The sequence below is a fragment of the Xenopus tropicalis genome, chromosome 6 (assembly GCF_000004195.4).
Source record: "Xenopus tropicalis strain Nigerian chromosome 6, UCB_Xtro_10.0, whole genome shotgun sequence".
Taxonomy (NCBI): Eukaryota; Metazoa; Chordata; class Amphibia; order Anura; family Pipidae; genus Xenopus; species Xenopus tropicalis.
In genome coordinates, this window is record NC_030682.2 from 88,193,504 (window position 1) to 88,217,171 (window position 23,668).

At 38.8% G+C, this 23,668-nt stretch overlaps 1 protein-coding gene across 2 annotated transcripts in view; it reads right to left on the minus strand.

Moving 5' to 3' along the window:
* Positions 1-2,855: 2,855 nt before the first annotated feature.
* Positions 2,856-23,668, minus strand: part of lyrm4 (LYR motif containing 4) — a 51,788-nt gene continuing 30,975 nt past the window's right edge. The window contains exon 4 of one of the 2 annotated variants that reach the window (XM_012964406.3): positions 2,856-3,269. In XM_012964406.3, the coding sequence (XP_012819860.1) occupies positions 3,207-3,269 (63 nt within the window). In that variant the 3' untranslated portion in view covers positions 2,856-3,206. 2 annotated transcript variants of the gene reach the window in all.

Consider the following 23,668-nt stretch of genomic DNA (forward strand, 5'->3'; position numbering starts at 1 on the left):
TAGGCAACCTGCAGAATGCTACATTTTGAACAACGGTAAAGTAAATAAAGGGTGGCTGTTTACAGGGCACCCTTAGTCACTCCAACCTCTAATATTTTACTCTGGGCTAGCATACAGCATAAAAATTGCACCAGCCTGGTGTAGCTTTCAGCAGGGCAGGCCCCCACCATGTTTCACTACTAACCTAGACAAGCCAATTTAAATTTTGCACTTGCCCCGATATAGAAGTGGCCAGAAAATGTTCTACTGCACATGCACTAAGTCTGAAAGTCCCACTTCAGTGCAGGGGATGCCTGGGTATGTAGGGACACATGGTGGCAACTTGCCCTGCTATCAACAAATTACAACCAAAAATGACACTACCCTTCATTGTATATAATGTAGCTGATTCCAAGTCAGTTTCTCTAATATTAGATACAAATATTAGTGTTTTAAAAGCTACAGATGGAGCAAACTTTATTAATGCATTGCATGGCAAATAATGGAACAAATAGAATAGTATATGTTTTAGTGGAGAAGGTTTAATTTTAATGAAGTGACACAAATAAAGGGGGATGTAAAGGCTAAGGGTTATACGTGTTACACGTTACATCTCAGCCACATGTTGACAACCATGCTTCTGTGTGCCTTACTTTACAAAAACTTAATTTGCCCAGATTGTTATTTAGCCCACATCATTTGTACTGCATATATCCCCTCCGCTTGCCAGCACCATCACATTTCCCTCAAGCAAATAGTAGCTTTCACCAGTAGCTATTTTTCCTCTAAAACATAATCGGATACATTTAAATCTGCAAACATCATACACACACAGACTTATTCAGCATACATTTAATCAAGAATACAGGCTCACACAGGCAGAACTGTCTCAGGAGAGGAGGTTAGGATAAAAAAAAAAAATTGAAGTAGAGCTGAGTTTCTATGGGAACCAGCAATGACATCTCTTCACTGGCTGCTAGACTGGGGGGCGTATTTAGTAACCTGAGCTTAGAACAACTGAGCATGCCCACAAACCAACAGCCAAAGCAAATTCATGAGGGAGGGGGCCAAGTGGGTTTCAGGAGAAGAAAATTGAAGTGATAAAGGGTATGCTGCAGCCTTACCATTAACCATTGAACAACCAGTGTGGCAGGTATTGAAAGATTTCAAAGAGCCTGTAGCCCAATCATCCAACAGAAAACTCATATTATGACTCAAAACTGCCTCCATTGTCACTGATAGTAGGGAGATGACTCAAATGTGTGAGCAGCCTCTAGTTATGATCCATGGGTTCTCCGAAGAGTGTCTGTAGGCTACATGCTTTTCCTAACTAAACAACCACCATCCAACAGATTTGTCCCTTCAACCACAGAGACAAATCTGTCTGAGATCCCAAACAAGTAATGGCCAAAGTCCCATCCAGCAATTCAGTGGTTTTTAATTTAATCTGTCATTGGTTTTCAAAAAACATGGTGGCTTTTGCCCAGTGCTCAGCCTGCATCCCCCTCGATAAATTGAGTGAAGCTGCTTCGAAATGGAATCTGTCATCACATCATCCATTACAACAGGGTGCCTACCTTGAAATACCATTGCACCCAGATCACAACTATCTGAGAGTCATGATATGGTCAAAGTTATTTTCAGTTTTAGACCAAATGCTTTGAGATTGCAGTAGCACCCAGAGTCTTCACAAAGATTCTGGGGGCCCAAGTAGTTTCCATTTGTTCCATGGGTTTTTATATCTATCCAGTTGTACTCAAAACTCAGAAAGGAGCTCTCTTCAAGGCACAATGCTCTTCATTCATCATCTGTATTCCATGGATTACAGCTAATTACAAAAAGTGTGTTCTGGTACCTTCCAAGGTCATCACCTTTTTATGCATAGCAGTCAACTCACAGTTCCAGAGTCAGTTTCCTTCTACCAGAAAACATCACCAGGTTGAAAATGGACCAACAATGATATCCAAGTGCTTACAAAGCTGGCAGTTAGGCTTGTGGACAGATACAACTCGACCAACTAAGCTCCAAGCTGCAAAATGTAGCTTATGAGTTAGTTGCTACAGCTAGCCTTACACAATAAGTTCATATTGTTAGGTCATAGAAAAAGCAAATATAATCTGTTGTTTTATTTAATTGTTTGGCTTCTTGTGGAGAGGAGACTAGTCTCTGCGGGGTGTGATGCAGTCTTCAACAGTTAAGGCTGGTAGGTTGGCAGAAAATATATATATATATATATATATATATATATATATAAACAAAAACTTTCTAAAGACCTTAAATTTTTTATATATATATATATATATATGCTACATGCTTTTTGCGACAACGACAAAAAGTGGGCTGGAGTAAAGGTGCCCATACACTATAAGATCCGCTCACTTGGCGATGTCGCCAAGCGAGCGGATCTTCGCCCGATATCCCCACCTGGGGCCAAACGATCGGATTACATTTGTGGTTATGGGGCAGTCGGTTCGGGGACCGCATCAACGAGCCGATGCGGTCCCCGATCCGACCGGATTTTCTGACCTGGCCGATCGAGATCTGGCCAATTTCAGGCCAGATATCGGTCGGCCAGGCCACTCTGTTCTGCCCGTACACGGGCCGATTAGCTGCCGAATCGGTCCAAGGGACCAATATTGGCAGCTATAGTCGGCCCGTGTATGGGGGACCTTTACAGACAAGCACAGGACAAAGCATTAAGACCATTAGATGGAATTGTGTTGATATTAGGCAGCGAAATTTAGGATTGACCGTACCGTAGCCACTGAGACTGGGGAGGGGCCACCAATTATCTGAAAGTGACTGAGGGAAGGCAAAGGCAAAGGGAGCAGGAGAAAAGATCCTTAAAATGAAATTGCAATAAAAGAACCAAGATCTTTTAAAAAGGGTATAAACAGTTTAATATATTACATTTAGAGATTTTCAATAGCTTGATGCAAAGAGTCACAATAGTTTGCCTTTAAGAGTAAGGGCACATTAGGTAATTTCTTGCCCCCAAAACAGTGGTGACCTAAACACTAGAAGTCACCCCCATTTGAAGCAAAAATACCTGTCTGGTGGCTAGTCTGTATCACTCAAGAAGGCAAGCTCCTGGTAAGGCAACAAAATGCTAGAAACCACCCAGTGCCATTACCCTAACGTTTTATGCTAAATAAAACAACACCGACATGTAACATCTATACTTAAGAAGGCTCATTTATTTGGCTTCCATAGCTCTCGTCCCAGTGTCACTGCTGTTCTGAAGATTCAATGACCAGCTTCTGTGTGGCATACATCTGACCGATGGTGACCTGAAATCAGAAACATGAACTTAATGTTGTATATGTGGCAATGTACAAACATTTCAAAATGATCTACTAAAGAACACAGTAAAGCAAGTACACAGGCAGCAAATGATAGCATGCAATAATACAGGTGGCTGTGAGCAGGCGGCATGGTGACAGTTGTACCAGGACACCGTGACTAGTTTTGGGCCTCATTTATATACAACGGGCATATCTGCATTTTGGCAGTAACCATAGCAACCAATCTGTATTTTTTTTTTTATCCAACTGCAGGTAGAACTGCAAAAGCAATTGTTTGATTGGTTGCCATAGGTTACCACTCAGGAGAAAATGTGCCCAGTGTACATAAATGAGCCACAAAATGAGAAGCAATCCAACTAATGTACTCTTGGAATGTCATGCTGATAGTCCTACAGACTTGGTGCAATTGGCCACCCAACTATACTGTAGTGCCTGTACAATGTATGTATGTTTTTTATATATATAGCACCAATTATCCATTAATATTATCCCTAATACATTATAAATGCAAATCTAATAATTTGATTAATTACATGGCTATACTATATTTACATACATTCCCAGCCATAAGAAACTTTTTTTTATTCTGAATGCAAAAACCTCCAGTATTAATCGAGAGGTTACACCAGGTCTGACATGCGGTGTAACCCTGGTACAGTGTATAAAAAGGAAGCGCTTAGACAGCTGAATGATAGGAGTACCTATACGTTTCTTAGTGGTAATCCAACTAAACACTGATAAAGTTGACTTCTTTGGTAGATGAAGCTTTAGAGAATGGCCTAATTGACTCAGTGGTAAGAGATGACTTAATTCCTACTTTTTATCACTTACCGAAAGTGCACAAACAGCAAAGACCCCCATTAGGAAAACCCATTATTTCGGCATGGGTTCATTAAATTAGTGTCTATCCGAATAGTAGTGCGCATTGAAAGTTATACTCTGGAAACTACACGTGTTACAGCTGTTGAATGGGGTCTGTTGGATGGAGGGCTATGGCTGGGGCACACTTGTGTCCTCGCTATATTCCTCCATCCTGCATGAACAAGGTCTCTTCGCAGTTCAATATCATTTAGAGAAATACAGTAATTACTCTGGTACACTGATACAGTTTATATTAAAGGCCATCTGTTTTCTATTGGAAAACAACTATTTCATCTTTGATGCCTGCTTCTATCTGCAGAGCTGTGGTACGGCGATAGGGGCAAAATTTGCCCCCTCGTACGCCAACCTTTATATGGTTTGGTGGGAGGAGACCCACATCTCTGTAGTTATGAGAGGGCATCTTAAGATGTATTTGCAGTATATAGAGGATCTGTTATGTATTTGAAGTGTGAGAATAATAGAGCACTGCAGGAAAGAATATGGGAACATTTAAAAAAAAATCCCTTAGCAGTGGAGAAAGGCCATATAACAAGACACTTTGCACTATGCAATAGGAATGATACTAATTTCTTTTCAGTCCAAGGCATTGAGAAAGTGAGATTGGGGGTGAGGGGGGTTATCTACTTAGTCTTTTAGCAAGAAGGGAGGTTTTTTGGATACATACACCTTTACCCTTGGGATTAATTATGAGTCTTATGTCACATGCTTTACTTGAGAGTAAAAAAAAATCCATCTCCTCCATCTCCTTCTTCAATTCTAATTAAAAAAAAATTGTGCAAACTATAAAATTTTAAACTCTAAAAAAAATTTTTTATTCTATGCAAGAGTAAAAATTGCCCTCCTCCTCTTCTCTCCACTGTAAAAAATAAAATTCTAATCAATTTTAAAAGCTTTGATTAATGTATGGCTTGAATCCCACTCATATAATGGGGCTATATATGTATTTTAACAGCTATCTGTAATGATATTGTCAGCTACAGTATATCTATGTCTTCTTGAAAAACTTTGTTGTGGTTTTTTTGTGGTTTGTATTTGACTAAATGGCCATTTTACGATTTGATTATTGCTGTTAAAATGTAACCAATGGACAGTAAATGCTTGATTTTCTATTCTTTTGTGATGTTTACTGATGTAGTACAGGTATGGGATCCCTTATACGGAAACCCGTCTCCCATAGACTTCATTTTAATCAAATAATTCAGAATTTTAAAACTGATTTCCTTTTTCTCTGTAGAAATAAAACAGTACCTTGTAATTCATCCAAACTAAGATATAATTAATCCTTATTGGATGCAAAACAATCCTATTGGGTTTATTTAATGTTTTATTGATTTTTTAGTAGACTTAAGGTATGGAAAGACCCCTTATCCGGAACATTCTGGATAATGAGTCCTATACCTGTATTTATTATACAGGACCCTGTTAATGTTCTATAAAAAAGTCATGAAAAACCCTGTCAATGGATTTGTAAAAACTATTTTATGTGTAGAAATGATAAATGATAATGCTTTTAATGATGGGTGGGGTTACTTGTGCTTAAATATGCGTTTTAGAACCCATGGGATCACAGCTGCCTATAACTAAGTACTGGTAGGGTACGAAACGCGTAAGGCAACATTTTAAGGGGTTTGTATGTTTTTAATAATGATTTTTGAATAAAATGCGATTTTTAATTTTTGAGCTTTTGTGTGATGTTTGGGATACTTTTGGACTTTGCTGTTTATAAATCCAGTTCAGAACATATATTTGGCTGTCTGCCTCATTTCATAGGGCAATGTTTCATCATTTTTATAGCGGTTACAAACAAAACACCATAAAGTGCCCATTACACAGTGTGCAACAGTTGGTGCTGCATTTAATTAAAGGGAGTAGACCTAAAATAAAGCAGTACCTAACAACACAAAACATCTGAATTAAAAAACAGGCATCACTACAGTCACTAGGCATCACTACAGTGACACTTCAGTGACTGTTTATGATAAAGTTATTTGTAATTGCAATTGAAAACAATTAATGTTTTCCTCTTGCTGCACTGCTGGTTCTCACCATTGAAACAATGTAGCAGAATCCAAGAAGAATAAGAGGCACTGTTGGAACTAGTGTTCTGGCTGGGTGACAGCTGCTACATTGTTTCAGTAACCAGAACCAGCAGTAAGAGCAAAAAATAGCAAGGGACAGGTAGATACTGGTTTCAATAGCAATTACCTTTACAAAAGACAATATTCCCATGAATACTGGCATGGGAAAACATGTTTTTTTACAAATGCATCAATTGATAGAGCTTCTCCAGCAGAATCCTGCAATAATATCCAATTTTTCAAAGTGCAAACAGATATTTTATTTTGAAATTTCACATGGGGCTAGCCATAATCATAATTTCCCAGTGTGCCACAGCCATGTGACCTGTGCTCTGAAACTTAAGTCACACTTTACTGCTGCACTGCAAGTTATAGTATATCACCTCCCCCCCTTTCCCCCCCCAGAGCCTATCTGCTGGGAATGAAGAAAGCTAGCAGCTTCCTGACACCTGTATTGCTAAAAGTGGTAGATATCAGAATAGCACTCAATAGTAAAGGTGGCCACACACGTGGCAATTTGCGATCTTTCGTTCGACCATCGGTCGTTCAGGGCTGAAACGGCAGATAAAGAGGTAGAAACAATAGGATTTCTACCTCCTTCTGCCGATTCAGCCCTGAAGGCAGATTTTGCTCAGGCGCCTTCTATGGCACCCGATCAAAATCTTTTAACCTGGCCGATCGGCGAGTCGACCAATATCAGCAGCCTCCTGCTATATCAGTCGACTCGCCGACTTGCCATACACGCACCGAATATCGTACGAAGATATTATTGGTGCGTGTATGGCCAGCTTAAGAAATCAAAGTCTGGCTTGGGACTCCTCCAGTTACATGGAGTAGGAGAAACAATAGGTTACCTGAAAAGCAGTTGTAATGGCTCCTACACACCAATATTACAGCTGAAAAATACATTTATTTGTTCAAGTATAACATTTTAAATGGTAGAGTGAATTATTTGCTATGTAAACAGTGTGATTTAGAAATAAAAAGTACACCATAAAAATCATGACTGAATCCCTTTAATGCATGATGGAAAGTTGCTTAGAATTTCAGTTTCTTTCATTCATGAAATAAAATACGAGTGTTAAATTCCCTTTGAGTGCACATCAACTCTACATTAGATTGTGTTGCTGCAAGAAAAAGATCTAGAATATTTATGAATTAAAGTGCAGAAGATGAGTGTTGACTGGTTTTATATACAGTGTATAATGTCGGTAATACACAATATAGTCAGATTGTGTATAATGAGAATTGGCCTGTACTCTAGGAGGAAAAAAAAGAGTATAATATGCTGTACACAGATACAGAACAGAGCTTGTGTCACTGTCTTTTTACCATTATCAAAACATACAGGCAGGGTAACTGATTCCTAATGAAATTGACCCTAATGCATGTGAATGTGATAGGGAGGTTAGAGTGTAAGCTCTGCTGGGTCAGGGCCTGATGGGAATAATGTATAATCTCTGTAAAGCACTGGGGAATATGTATAAAGAAATAATATGAAATACAAATAATAGAGAGCAGACTGATTAATAAGAGTGTCAGTATCACAGTGCAATGATAGGAAATATACAATTCATAAAGACTGTCAGTTGTCACAATGACTATAGCAGCATTTCCATATGATATCAGCAATAAGAGAGTCACTGACTGAGAAATCTGATAGAGAAGGAATCATTACCCAAGTGTGCAAATATAAAATGACTTCACTAATTATTAGCTCGGCTTCCCCACCATCGAGCAAGAACTTGGCTGGGATACACACATTTATCTCTGGCACTGTTTGCTGCCACTGTTGCAAAACACAAGAAACATTTTGTTCAGTGACGCTGTGTTAATAAGTACTAGGTGGGATTCTGTGTTCCGATGGGCTGTTTATCAGGCATTTAAGGGCATGATTGTGACCAGAGCACTGCACATTACTGAGTTATGCAACTGTCCATGCCATAACCAAAAATGCTACACTGCTGGGCCACAGACACCAAACAGGAGGTGTTGATACCCTGCACTGCTGCAAACTGTTACTTTGCTTCATATGATCTAATATAGAATATAACTATATGCTACAATTTAGTCATGGGGGCTGACACAACCATATTTGAGGATCACAAGTAAGCTATTATAGGATAATATTTAAATGTAAACAAACAGGGATCAGATGTTACCTATGGGTCCCTACACACTGGCAGGATGAAAACCTTTCTAAATTAAAACAGGCCCTTTGTTACAAATAATAATTTACTTGCTAATGCTACCCAGGCAGATATAACCTATACTGCACTTCCATGTCCCATGCAGGCTCAGCAGGCAGAGATGCATGAAACTGCCAGGGATGTACAAACCTCAAAAGAATGTAACACTGAGCATGTTTAGTTTTAGTCATTCCTTTTAGTAGGGGCTTTGATTTGGTGCAATAAAACTGACAGATTATATATTAATATATAATGTTAAAGGACAAGGAATGCCAAATCCACAATTTGGGCACCCCCGGTAATTTAAATGGCTACGTTTTCACCTATTGCACCTTTCTGGGAAGGTGCCAGTGCAGCGCCACTTGGCCAAACTATGCTAGGATCAGCTTTGTAGACAGCAGCACAGTGCTTTTATTCCTAAAAGGTACAATGGCTTGGGGCTTGGTGATTTTATTCATCAGGGGCTGCCTAACATATTGGCAATGCAAAATGAATTTGGATTTGTGTGCCCTTTAATCCTTCTTGAAGATTCTTCTGTTTATATTTCCCTAATGGATTGTAACCTCATATTCAAATGCACCTAAAGTAAACAGATTGGGAGCCTCAGCGTCTCTGTGGTGTCATCATACAAGACATTTCTGGGTTTGAACAGGTAAATCTATTCCAAGAAATGTGCAAAACTCAGCCAGCCTTTGTCTTGTTGCTCATGCCATATTCTATATCAGACTAGCAGTACAATGCTTTATTTCTGCTGAGACAAAGAACAAGAGTTCCAAGGCTTTAGTTGTTTACAAAATATTTGCACAATAACCATTGGTGCTGCTGCAGTAGACCTGAGCCTCTATTCATTTCCTTAATAACATTACATGTAGCATGTACCTACATCAACCTGTTGGGCTTACAAAATGTCATTTGTAGTGTAACTAGGATGGGCAGCTCCCCAGAAAGATTCCAGCTGCAGCAGCAAGCAGAGGTATTTGCTTACTTATGTACACACAGGGTCTAGGAAAAGGCTACACAATACAGCCCTGGCGGGTTACTTTATAAGGAGCAATTTACTGCCACCACTTAAAGGAGACGGAAAGGCTAAGTCACTTGGGGGTGCCAATCGGTGACTTTAATCTCTTACCTTTTACCCTGGGCTGGTGCCCCTGTTAGGAGAAAACAGCACCAGCCCGGGGTACCTGTAGCGAGTGCTTCCTTCTGTTGTCAAAATCCCTGGGCCAGCGCTTGCGCAGTAGAGTGAAAAGCTGACTTTTTTGTTACAGTTCATCTTTTCACTCTACTGTGCAAGCACGCTAATAAGGAAGAGGAGTCCATGCACGCAGCTACCCCGGGCTGGTGCTGTTTTCTCCTAACAGGGGCACCAGCCCGGGGTAAAAGGTAAGTGATTAAATTCACTTGGGGGTGCCTAACATTTTGGCACCCCAAAGTGACTTAGCCTTTCCTTCTCCTTAAACCTACTTTCGAAAACTGGAAACATTCCTGTTATAGGGAGAGAATTTGTATTTCAGATAATGCTTCCACACCTAATGCACACACTCTTATCTTCATCAGTTATGATACTGACTGCCAAAATGGGGCATCATAAGTCTGTGTAAAAAGATACATTTGTACTGATTTTGGTAAGTTCAGATAATGTTTCTGTACGTTTTGTACAAGCCCGACTGAATGAGCTCATGTCATGTATGTTTTTGCCTTAATTAAAGCGCTGTTTGTAATGAAGCTTGCTATTCATAAGAGCCTGTTTAATAAACACAGAAATGTGGAACCCTCAAAAGCAATGATGAAACACAAGCTGTGGCCACCAGATGGCAGTAATGTTCTGCTAAAACAATTTCTCTGAATTTTCTCAATGACAGGAAAGTAGCATTTTGGAGATTGTACAAGTCTGTATCCCATTGTTATTTTACAAAAGGTAAAGAGGACCCTGCCCTAAGGAGCTAACAATCTAAAGCATTGTGTTTTAACTTTCTATAGCCATAATATAGAGTAGTGCAGAAGCAGAACAAGTGCTAAATTATTGAAGCAAAGTGGTTCTTATTATTACAGCAACTGCCTCTTGGTTGCACAATATCTGTTTATGGATATGCTTGCTTGCACGTAGGCATGAATGACGCTTTTTGCCACAGGCCATCTCAAAGAGGTGGAGGATGCCATGTAAAAGGGGGGGGGGTGGACATTTGAAACATAGCATTTTCTATTATTCATGTCCCATACAAAGTAATACACATAAATGTTTATCAGATATACAGAGGAAACAAGAATATGCCTTCAGGTGATCGTGGATATTTTACTTTTGTAAAGTGCGGGCACCACTGTAAAAGATCAGGCTCTCCTGATATGGTGGCTCCAGAAAATAGGGTCTTCACAGCAGGGTGGGGTGAGGTGCAGCATCTAATGGGGTGTACATGTTGTCTGCTTGGTACCCCCCCCAGGCCAGCATGAAGGCTCATTGTAGTCACCTAACCTGCAGAAGGGCTGCAGTACACACCTGTGTGTATGGAACAGTTTGGAGAACACAAATTAGCAATACAAGTCAGTGATAGTACACCTTCCTATAAATATTTAAAGAGCATAATTACTTTAAATGATGGCATCAGGTCACTCTCCATACATTCAGTCATATGTACAGGCCGATCCATAAGTATCTACCCCAAAACACTCCCACATAAGCTTATTGGGACAAACTGGCAGGCAGCAAGCCAAAAGCTGACTTTCATGATCATCAATTTTAATTTGGGTGGGGCCAGTGTAAAGCTACAGCAGTTTCACCCATTATGCTGGAAAAATCATGGGTTACCACAAGCTAGAATGTGTACAGGCAAGCTAGAATGTGTACAGAAATGCTCACTAACGATGAGCAAATCTTTCTTGTTACGCTGAAAAATTTGCAAAATGCATTGAAGTCAATAGACATTTTTAGTGGCTACTGAGCAACTTTTTTATTTTTTTGCAGCCACTGGAGTCTATTGACATTTTTTGCTCAGCAAAACCTGGCAAAAAATTTCACTCATCACTAGTTGCTCACCATTTCCTTGCCCTCATGATTCATCAATACCATGTAATCATAATTGCAGATTAATTGATTACACATTTAGGCTAAAGCAGTGGTTATCAAACAGATCTAACCCCACTTGAAGGCTCAATCTTTGGTTGCATCCCCCAGGGTGATGAAATGAGTACAAATATAGAAAAATATTGCTTTATAAATCCATCAATTTTAGTTTTAAGACTATCTAACAGCAAATACATATCCACCCCAACCAGGCCAAATACTATGTAGAATACAAGAAAAATTAGATGACACTTAGACACTATCTGATTATTCTACATGGTTTCTAGGTAAGCAAATGGCCATATCCCTAATTCTCACCCTAACTGGCCTTTAGTATCAGCAACCACCATGCCATTGCTCCAAGCCACTACTATAACATTAACCGTGTTAAATGGATTTTTTCACCATTTGCATTTACTTTACTGCTCTACATTATCACACATACATTATTCTTAACCGCCGTGCTTTATTCTAACACTAATTTGGATCACTTTTCTGGGTATAAGTAAAAAATAGCTGAGGCATCTAGTGAGGTTAGGTGGCCTTGGTGCCTGTCTTATCAAAAATGCCTTAGTTCTACTGAATATAAAAGGCAGTAGACATAGCAAGGTAGCTAACAGTAGATGGCATTCAATATACGAACCATAATCCTGCCAGCTAAGACAATGTATGCTATAAAACATGACCCAATTAGCAGATGCATAGTTATTTGTTGCTTATTCATATAAACTATAAATGTTTTTTACTGTTGTCTGTGAATGTATATACTGTAAAATAATTTCAGCTCAAAAAAGGCTGCATAAGAGAATCACTAGGGATAACAAGTGCTCATGCTCACATTGAAATACAAGTAATATATCAGCATTATGTGATTATATATATTACCCTGATCATGTATTTTTCTCTTTGTTGTGCATCTCATTCTTGTTAGAATATATATATTTAGCATATGTATACCGATGATTGCTAATATTATTTTGCTAACATTTCAACTTCACACACAACTTTTTATGGCCCTTATCGATTTTGACTGACTGTTGTACACATACAGTACCATTGATTTTGTCTGCTAAGAAGCCTTTTATATTCAGCATGGCTTTGCTTACATTAGACTAGGGTTTGTATCAAGAACGTGTGTCACAGGTCTCAAAGGAAGTTCTCTTGCCATTTTAGATTTGGGCTTTATTATATTGTTTTAACAGTGTCAAGAGCTGGAGAACAAGCCAACACCTTGGTTTAAATGGCATAATGTACAGGTATGGGACCTGTTATCCAGAATGCTTGGAACCTGGGGTTTTCCAGATAAGGGATCTTTCTGTAATTTGGATCTCCATAACTTAAGTCTGCTAAAATTCAATTAAACATTGAATAAACCCAATAGGATTGTTTTGCCTCCAATATTGATTAAGAATATCTTAGCTGGGATCAAGTAGAAGGTACTGTTTTATTATCACAGACAAAAAAGAAATCATTTTTAAAAATTAGAATTATTTGCTTTTAATGGAGTCTATGGGAGATGGCCTTTCCATAATTCGGAACTTTCTGGATAACGGGTTTCCGGATAAGGGATCCTATACCTGTACTACCATTTGTGAAATATGAGAGTATTCTCTCAAGTTCTATAATTTTGGGAACACCAATTTACATGTAAGTTAATTTTATGAGGGTAAAAAGAAAGTGAAAGTATGTTAAAAAAACAAAAAAACGTATTTCAAAACATTAGGGCATAGTTGCATTTTATTTCACAAACTTTAAAACATAGTGATCACCAATATGGATTCATGCTGTTCAAGTACAAGGTGCTGCTTTATAATTACAGAGGGAAAAAAAATAATCATTTGCTTAAATGGGAGATGGCCTTCCCGTATTTTAGGGATTTCCTGATAAGGGATCTTATACCTGTATCATGAAATCTTAAATGGGTGATTTGCCTTTAATCTAACTTTTAGTATGTCATAGAATGACCACTTCTGAGCATTTTTCAATTGGTCTTATTATTTATTTATTTATTACTTATAGTTTTTAAATTATTTGCCTTTTTGTCAAACTCTTTGTAGCTTTCAAATGGGCAGCTAAAAACTATTGCTTTGCGAGGCTACAGTTTTGTTGTTCTTGTTACTTTTTATAACTTTGGTTTTCTATTCAGTCCCTCTCCTAGTCATATATCTCATTCAATCTACTCCCTGGTTGCTAAGGTAATTTGGACCCTAGGACCAGATAGCTGTTGTAATTCCAAACTGGGGAGTTGAACATTTATTGAAATAATTAAAAAACTACATATAATAAAAAGTGAAGACCAATTGCAAATTGTCTTTGCACATTACTCTCTACATCATACTAAAAGTTTACATCCCCTTAAAAAGAAAAAAATTAAACTGCAAAAATGAATTTTATTGTTAAACCAATGGTTATTTGTCCCCCCTGACAAAGAAGTAGAATCTACACTGCTAGCAGAAAATATAGATTCTGTTTTTCCTGAACACCATTATAATGATTGGAAAAAGAAATGCTGCAGCTGGCAGCTAAAAGGTTAAAGGCTAAAATGGAAACTATAAAATATTATCCAGCTGTACCGCTAATCCTCAAAGATGCTGGGACCAGATCTAGAAAGTGATTAGAAATAAGTTTATGGAGTGTGCACCTAAATGTACAGTGACAAAATGCCAAGTGCACCCATACTAAGCAAGTCCCAAGCAGACAGACCTTATTATGCCTCGCACCTACAGCAGGCTTATCTAAATACAGGTATGGGATCCCTTATCCGGAAACCCGTTATCCAGAAAGCTCCTAATTACGGAAAGCCTGTCTCCCATAGACTCTATTTTAATCAAATAATTCAGAATTTTAAAACTGATTTCCTTTTTCTCTGTAATAATAAAACAGTACCTTGTAATTGATCCCAACTAAGATATAAATAATCCTTATTGGAGACAAAACAATCCTATTGGGTTTAATGTTTTATTTTTTAGTAGACTTAAGGTATGGAGATCCAAATTACGGAAAGACCCCTTATCCGGAATACCCTTGGTCCCAAGCATTCTGGATAATGGGTCCTATATCTGTACCTGCTACTTTTTTCATGATTTATTTTGCTGTGTTTTGAGGAAATTCTACATCTAAGCAAACAGTCTGTATGCCCCAGTATCCAATATTCACAAGGCACATTTATCTTTCCTAGTTTTATTCCAGATGCAATCAATCTTCAGGTTACATGGGGAGCATGGAGTTCATGCCTAGGGCATAATTTGGTTCTTCAGTCACAGATTTGAGTCACGTTAGGCAGATTGGGCTTACTAGCCCATCATTCACTGCTCACTGCTGTGTGACTATACTGGCTCAAAGCCCAAGGGACTCCTGCATTATGGAATTATAGCTCCAATGTTGGGAATTCCTGTGTTTGAACAGAAAATAGCTCGCCCCCTGTATGTATTCAACAACATATAAAATACCAAGTATGGATGACCGTAATCCAAAAAAAAAATAAAAAAATAGCACATCAGGAGTGTTGGGCACTGCTGTATACTTGCACAGCTCCATGGGCCAGCAGCCTACAAGCACTAAAGGGGTCAGATACAAACTGCAAAAAATGGGTGTAATCCACCAGTTTTGCAGTTTGCATGCTTCCTTCTAAAGCAGATAAACTGAAGCTGGCTTCTGCACAGAGACCTGCCCCTCCATGAATACAGTAATGTGCAGTGCAAACCCTAATGAAGCAGCTAGTGCAACTTAATCAATGCCAAGAATGTAAAGAAATCATTTTGATCATTCATTAAAAATTCAAACTATGCTAATATAGTTTAATAAAAATAAAAAAAGAATAATGAATACAAAAATAAATTGCCCCCTCCATAACAATACATAACACTCTCCTGCAGTTTAGTTATTACAGAGTGTCCATTGTTCTTGCACTACATCAACCTAATTTTGCTTCTTGTTTCTATTGTACTAACTAGGAATGCAATGTTTAGGTATGGGGAGCCTAACTAATGTTTACTGAGGTGTTGTCTTTGACCAGTGTCCCAAGTTTGCATAAAAGTATATATCAGTTCTTAATCCTCCAGCAAGAACGTGCTTATTACAGGTGCCTACTCCTAGCCATAACTGATAAAGGGGGTATAACAGATACCGAGCGGTGATGCACACAAGTGACATTTTGGGAAAGTGGGCCTACTGCATCCTCACGCACACAGTGAAGCCTTCTTCAGGGCCACTGAACATTAAGGGGTGTACTTATTAGGGATGCACCAAATCCACTATTTTGGGATTCGCCCGAACCCTGAATCCTTTGTGAAAGATTTGGCCGAAGGGAATCCTAATTTGCATATGCAAAGACACATGAGGCATAAAAAGAACCGCATGCGGATAAAAATGTTCAACTCCTGTATTTATGTGGCAAAAAGCCACATGATTTTAAGGATTTGATTTAGCCAGGACCATGCATGTAAAAAAAAAAGTGCACGTGTCAAAGAAATCGGCGCGTCACAAAAAGCGACGTGCACCAATTTATTGTCGCACTGAGGATTATTTTGTACATCTCTAAGGCTGATGCCACACGTGGCGTTTTTACGCTGCATATTTTCTAATTCTCTCAGCAGCTGAAAAACGCCCGATATCATCATCCATAGAAATAACTTGAAAAGACTCAAGGCAAAAAACACAATGCGTAAATACGCTAGAAAACGCCTTAGCACGGATTTTTCAAGCGTTGGCTGAAATACGCCAGTATTTGCACAGCAAGCTATTCCTATGTATACACAAAGGCAGCTGCCAGACCTAGCTGAAATACGTGGCGTTTTTTACTATTTTGCACTATTAGCACCATGGAAACGGGATTTGCTACGTCACCAGTACTAGGCTGAAAAACGCCATAGTCAGGGGCTGTGTGGCTTGTGCGGCGTTTTTAGGCTGAGAAAAAACGCAGCGTAAAAACGCCACGTGTGACATCAGCCGAATCCTTAGTACTTATTACCACTGGAGACAAATATCAACAGTGATGTTGCCAATAGCAACAAATTAGCAATTAGATTTGAACAGTCATCTACAAGTTAGAACACAAAAGCAAACATCTGATTGGTTGCTATGGGCAATATCACCATTGATATGACCATGAATATTTTCATTCATTCAGGTCATGGTATATCTCAAGGACGAGGAGCACAACCATCTCAGAAGAGCACTGAAGCTTGTAGCTAAGCAGACTGGGCTTTTGTTAAAACAACAGCAACTAAACCCAACCGTCCTGAGACACAGAGTAGGTGCAGTATAGTCATCCTGTAGCAGGAGTGTCAGAGAAACTCAAGGGCATTTTCAACAAACACCACATTCCCTGTGTTTTTCAAACCTTGCAACATACTGCGACAAAAACTGGTACACCCAAGGTATCAACACCAATGGAAAAGCAAAGCAATGTGGTATACGTTCAATGTAGCGAAGAGTGCATAGACCTATACATTGGGGAGACAAAGCAACTGCATACCAAACGAATGGCTCAGCATAGGAGGCAAACTCTACAGGGCAAAACTCAGCTGTCTTTCTACATCTAAAAGACAAGGGACATTTCTTTGAAGATAGAAATGGCCAAATTTTGGACAAAGAAGACCACTGGTTTAAACAAGGTGGACAAGAGGCTATTCATGTTAAGGTGGAGAAATGATCACCAAACAATGGCGGGGGGACGGGATGGGACACAACTTATCTGCTACATAGAATGCTGTTCTTACATCTGTACCCCGGCGGTTTTTAGAACTCTTCACACATCCATTCATACAACTCTTGCAAGTAACACCTGTCTCTATGAGTTGCAGGATACTTTGGTAATCCTATTACAGTAACCCCACAGCATTCACACCTCTCTGAAGAGTAACAATGTGCCATTGTGATAGGATTAGTGGAGGAGTTTATATGGAGGGGACTTCTCATACCAGTCACCTGAACTGAAGAAGCTGCTCGGATGAGTAGTGAAATGTCTTCAATGATTCCTTAGCAGGTCCAGTTGCTTTAGATTTACTTATACTAGATATATCACCAGTGATGTTTGTCTCCAGTGTTAATGAATATACCCTGATTCTCACTCTAGTACATCTTTCTTTCTTATATACCCCCTCATTCTCACTCTAAGACATTTTTGTTGCTTCATCTTCTGTGAAGGTGTAAATGCTAGCAGTTTCATATTATTAATGTTTCCTGGCAGACTGTCTGTCTGTGGGCGAGGGCAGATGAAGTATATATCCGCTTCTCTCAGCCCTGTGCTTTTCTGCCTGGCTGAGAGAAGTGGATCTGCTTCCATACGCTGCTCTGTGTGCGGAGCGGTTCGGCGGTTGGCCTGGAAAACGTTTGCCTTTGCGGTTTTCAGGCCGACCGCCGATCTACTCTGCTCTGTGTGTGCACCCTCTGGTTACTGCCATAGCTTTTAGTGCACACAGTGCGGTGTACGAAAGTGGATCCACTTCTTTCAGCCAGGTAGAAAAGCGCAGGGCTGAGAGAAGCAGATATATGCTTTGTCTGCCCTTGCTCTAAAGCTTGCTGGCCTGCCAATGAATTGTGAAGTTGCTGGGGTATTTTTATGGCTGTCAGAACACCTTGTGTGCCATACACCTACTGATATTAGTAAAACCATGGCCATTTGCCGATTGTACAGAGAAATACCTTAACCTTTGCCATCCTAGGTATTTCCTGTACTAAGCAGAATAAAGCATGACAATTATTGTTAGTCTGCAGTGATTCTTTAACTCAAGGTAAATTGTAGGGCAGGTACTATTGTTTTGTAGTGACTTGACGCTTCACGCACTACAGGGACAGCACCAAGATAATATAAAGAAGAAAACTGCCAAGCATTAAACCCAGAAAGTGAAGAAGTAGCATTGTGACCTACTAGAAAGGCTGCCAAACAGCTCATCAATTGCCCTCTTGAGAAGCACTTGAGCAGCGTTTCCCACAGCAATGTTTCTAGTGCAGCCTCCAACGCCTGCCGTACTTTCCAGCTCAAGACATTTAGTAGACATTTAAGGCAGCTAACTGCCCAGCTATAATGATGGTGTAGGAGTTTAGCTACATGTACACAAACATCTTTCTAACCTGGGAGAAACAAAGGGTTTTCATATTAAATATACTCTACTGCATTGCACCTTGAGAGAAAGGCAATTTAAATGTACACTGTTGTTGAACAAAATAATATTTATGATATTTTCTAATATTATTAATATAATATTTATGATATTTTTAATAAGAAATTAAAATATTGCCACTAATTTGGGTGAGACGGTGATGAGTTACACATTTTAAACCTATCTTCCTAATGCAACACTGATAAAGATCTGATTTTTTGTATAAAACATCTAGATCAAAAGAAAACAACAGTGTGTGTTTATTTTCCCTTAGGCAGTAGAAGAGAGTGAAGCACAAAGCACAGTCATTCTCAGCATGTAGGCACAAGAGCTGACAACCATTCAGCAGTCTTTCTAGGCATAAAACATAGTTCTATTTGTATTGTACCAATATCAGGTTGGTCTATGAACACATGGCGCATGCCCATTTGCTATTTAATTAAGTGAACTTAAATGGCAGCTAAACACTAATACAAGAATGGGATCACTTATCCGGAAACCCATTATCCAGAAAGTTCTAAAATTAATGGAAAGCTATCTTCCATAAACAGTTCAAAAGGTAGTTATTTCTTCAGAACACCACTTACATGTTTATGTAGTGTGCATTCATTTCCCAGGCTGCCTCCAGGCCAAACCATCCAACTGAGCTTTATGCAGGAAAGAAGCACATCACCATATACCAGCAAATGCCTTTAAAACATTTATTGCAGATACAGGTAGCATGTTTCCGTAATAAATGTTTTTGTTTTTTTTTTAAATCTCTTTATTTATCAATTTTATTTTTACACGTTGATCAATAACAATATTGTAATAAATGTTTTAAAGGCATTTGTTGGTATATGATAGTGTTCTTCTTCTCTTTTTCTCCTCAGACTCCATTTTAATCAAATAATCCAGATTTAAAAAAAAAAAAAAATCAGTTTTCTCTGTATTAATAAAACTGTAGCTTGTACATAATGGTAACTAAGCTGCATTAAAGGAGAAGGAAAGTCATTTTAGCATTTTACTGCCAATAGATTTGCTACATTTGAGCCACCTTTCTCGGTTTGCTTAAGACAGCAGCTGCCATTTTAAGTAGCTTCCTTCCTGCTCCAGCTCTAGCCATTATAGCTGAGATCACACATTCCTAAGGGAGGGGGGAGGGAGTTCTTAGCATTCTGGTGGGAGCAGGAGAGGGGATAGAGGAGGGAACTGCACAGACTCTGGCCCCGGGAATTAAGGCTGTTTCTGAGAGAGGAAGTCAGACACTGGAACATCATGTTTACAAAAAAAGAGACAAGAAATCCTGTGTTTATTTTGATAGAGGACTAAGTGCAGTGTTTTTGTGAGTGCTTATGGCTGTATTTACATAGACCTTTCTGATAAATTTTACTTTGTTTTTACCTTTCCTTCTCCTTTAATTCATATTGGGGGCAAAGCCCCAGTGCAAGTCCAATGTAGTAACACCACCACTTGCACTGGGGCTCCCTGTACGGTGCTACCATACGGTACACTGAGCGATGTAGACAATTAATTTCCTTGGTGGCACCTAATTTGTGACCCACGTTTTGCCCAATCAACAATCTATGAATTTTTTGAGTTGCTCAAAATTTATTTATTATTTTGATATATTTTCTCTTTTCCACCATTAACAATAATTGCTTCTTTCCATTTTTTTGATATTACATAATATTTCCCAACCCCAGCTGCACCTGTCTTTTGTGCTTAGCGGCTCATGCAGGCTCTCTTCATTTGTGGTGCGCTATTCCCCCCTCATTCGGTTCGGCTTTGGCCATTGCTATGACGACGGCGCCGTGCTTTGACTCCACATGATGACGTTTTAACCACGGGAATGGCGATATCTCGTCGGGCGGCAGTAACCCCTTAGCATAGCAGTGATCTTCTTTTCCCAAAATCTTAGCAGCGATTGATTGGCATATTCTCCTTGTGTACCTCTGATGGTAAGCTATACCTGCCTTTGATGTGAGCCTTCTTACTTTACCGATCTGCAACACTGTATCTAATTTTATTTGACACTTTGAATGAGCGCATCGGTTACACGTATCCACTTGTTTCACTCCTTTTATTTCTGTCTATCTGCTTATCCTTTCTAGCACAATAGTAATCAGCCATACAGGCTAATACTCCATTTGATTTCTCACTTATGTCTTTTATGTTGTTTATTGTTATATGCTATTTGTGTATAGGGGTTACCATGGTTACGGCCAGTACATTTTGGCGCCATTTTCTGTACACTAGGGTTTTTAAGGGGTGTGTATGCACTTTTGTCTTTTGGTTTGTCCCTGAGGAAGAGCACAGTTTGGTGCTCGAAACGTCGGATCTCTTTCAATAAACCTTTTCATAAAGTCCCTACGTGTGCGGTACTCTGTTTGCCTATTGGAATTGTTTTTGACCAGCACCGGGGGCATTTGTTTGCCCAAAGGGTGTGCTCCTCTCTGTTTCTGTATATATATATATATATATATATATATATATATATATATATATATATATATATATATAAATGCACAGGGAATAAGTGCCATGTGGTATGTGACACAGTAGAAAGGGGGTCCCTGTCCCGTAGAGCTTACAATCTAAGTGACAGAAAAATAACATTCATCTAGCATTCATCTTGCCTCAAATACTCATATCTGTTCACAAAACAATGTATTTGCGGATATCATTAACCTATACAGTCTTTTGGATACCATACCATCTTTACAAGGCAAACTGTCAATCTGTGCATCTAATATATATATATATAAATATATGGTTACAATTTCCATGTGCTCTGTACTGGTAATAGAAGAGCATAAATGGCCGCCATGGCTTATACGGCATGACATGCAGTACAGCAGACCTATCCCAAAAAAGGAGTCATTTTTAACCTTGTTGTCATGGGCAGGTATTAATTGCCCTTTAAGAAAACAATGGTCAAATGACTTGTGTGGTATTAATTACAACCAAATGATACTCTGGTCTCATTTGATCATTTGTGTATCACTAAAAAAATGATCACCGAACAAACTTACAAAGTCAACCCAGTGTCTTTCAAAAAGGTTTACAGCTTCTGTACTTTCTGAAGAACTAAAAATACTCAAGAGAAGCAAATGAGAGTCTGTCTGTGATTGCTTTTAAAGGTATTTTGTGGCCATAAAAAATCATCTTAGGTCAGCGTAATTTGCAAGGCATATAGAAGAATGCTCTGGCAGAAGAAGATTGAGATGAAATAACTTGGTAGCTCTAATCTAATGCTCAATAATCAAGATAATAATGGCTGTAGGGTACATATAAATGTTTCTGTAGACTATTCACATGATAAATTGTGCTTTTAAAAATAAAGGGCATTGGTACTACACAAACTGTGACAACAAATACAAAATGATGCTGTACATCATTTATTAATATACTGTGAGAAATGTCAGTGTTAAAGATGCTTAAATATAAAGTGCACTTTACTCATCCAAACCACCTGCAAATTTCACCATTCCTCCTGACTCAAATACTGCATATTTATCCTTTCTAGCTATCTGCATGTGTCTGTTTTTAATAACGACATAGCACCTTGCAGCCTGCAAAGCTATTATCTTGCAGGATATCTAATGGACAGTTACACTTAAATATGGGTAATTTATACTTTAAGATGATGTCAAACACAGAGATTTGTTGTCTACATTAAAAAACTGCCTACTGGAACCAATATTTGCCATGTTTTGTCCTACATCCCTGAAGATAAATTCTTGTGTGCCCAATTATTACTTAGTTTCCAAATAATAGTTAACTGGAAATATTTTGAAATCCTATACGTTTGAGAAGAGTAGTATCCTGTAATACCTGCAGCTAGTTTAACCTCATATATGCCAACCTGTCCATAATAATTATACATTGGGCACCAAAGTTCCAGCAGTATTAAACAGTCTCTAAAAGAAAGAAAAGGCTGTATAAGCACCACATTCCAACACTATGGCAAATGGATGTGGCTCACCTGGAAACAAAAGGTGGCTAACATTGTCCGAAGAGGCGTGGGCTGAATTCCTGTGTCTATCAATCTATCCACCATGACCTTAGGGACACGTAAAGCTAACTGCACTAGGGGTTGCCAAATTCACTTAATGGGGTAGGTCACCTTCAGTTTAACTTTTATGATGTAGGTATGATGTAGACATTGATATTTGAGACAATTAGCAATTGGTCTTCATTTTTTTTTGTTATTTAGCTTTTTGTTCAGCTCATTTTAGCCTCAGAGCAATAGATTTTGACTGCCAGCTGGATGGAGAAGTGGAAGGCAAAAATAACAAAAATAAATAATGGAAACCAAATGAAAAGTTCCTAGGAATGGGGCATTCTATGACTTACTAAAATTACCTTAACGATGAACCAGCCCAAGGAAAAAAATAGGGATCTATATCACTGCCTAACATGTTGGCTCCCCGCAGGGGAACAGGCTTTAAATGTCCTTTAAGCAAGTCACTTAATACTCCTGTACTTTAGGTATCCAACTGTAATTCATAAAGGACAAATACACACTGTGCTTGAAAAATACCATGCACAATGCACTGCTGTGTAACAAGCTTATCCATATAGGACTGAAATAATATCATGCGCAGAGCACATCAAATGACCTGAAAGGGAGGCAATACATTCATTCTATTTAGAACAAGGAGATATAGCTTTACATCTAAAATCACATATGCAGAAAACATCTAAATATATATACATACCAGTACATGGGACCTAAGCTTAAGGCTCTCACATACAACAGCAATAGCTGACTGGCAGAAGAAATTTACAAGGGGTTGTAGCTAGCACTGTTTTTATCCCATAAAATCATGAATTACAAAGTAATGCCAATGCATTAATAACACCCCCCCCCCTTTAAATGCCTGTTTTAGGAAACATGTAGAGGAATATTCTAAACCTCTTTTCAGCCATCTATTCTTTTGTCCCAGTGGGCAGCAATATGAATTTCCCCGAGAGTAATGTAATACATTGTAGTATATGCACAGACACGTTTGCTAATACCAATATATCAATTTAACCTATCATCAGTCACAACTTCTTTACAGCTATTCTAGCCAGACACAATCATGCA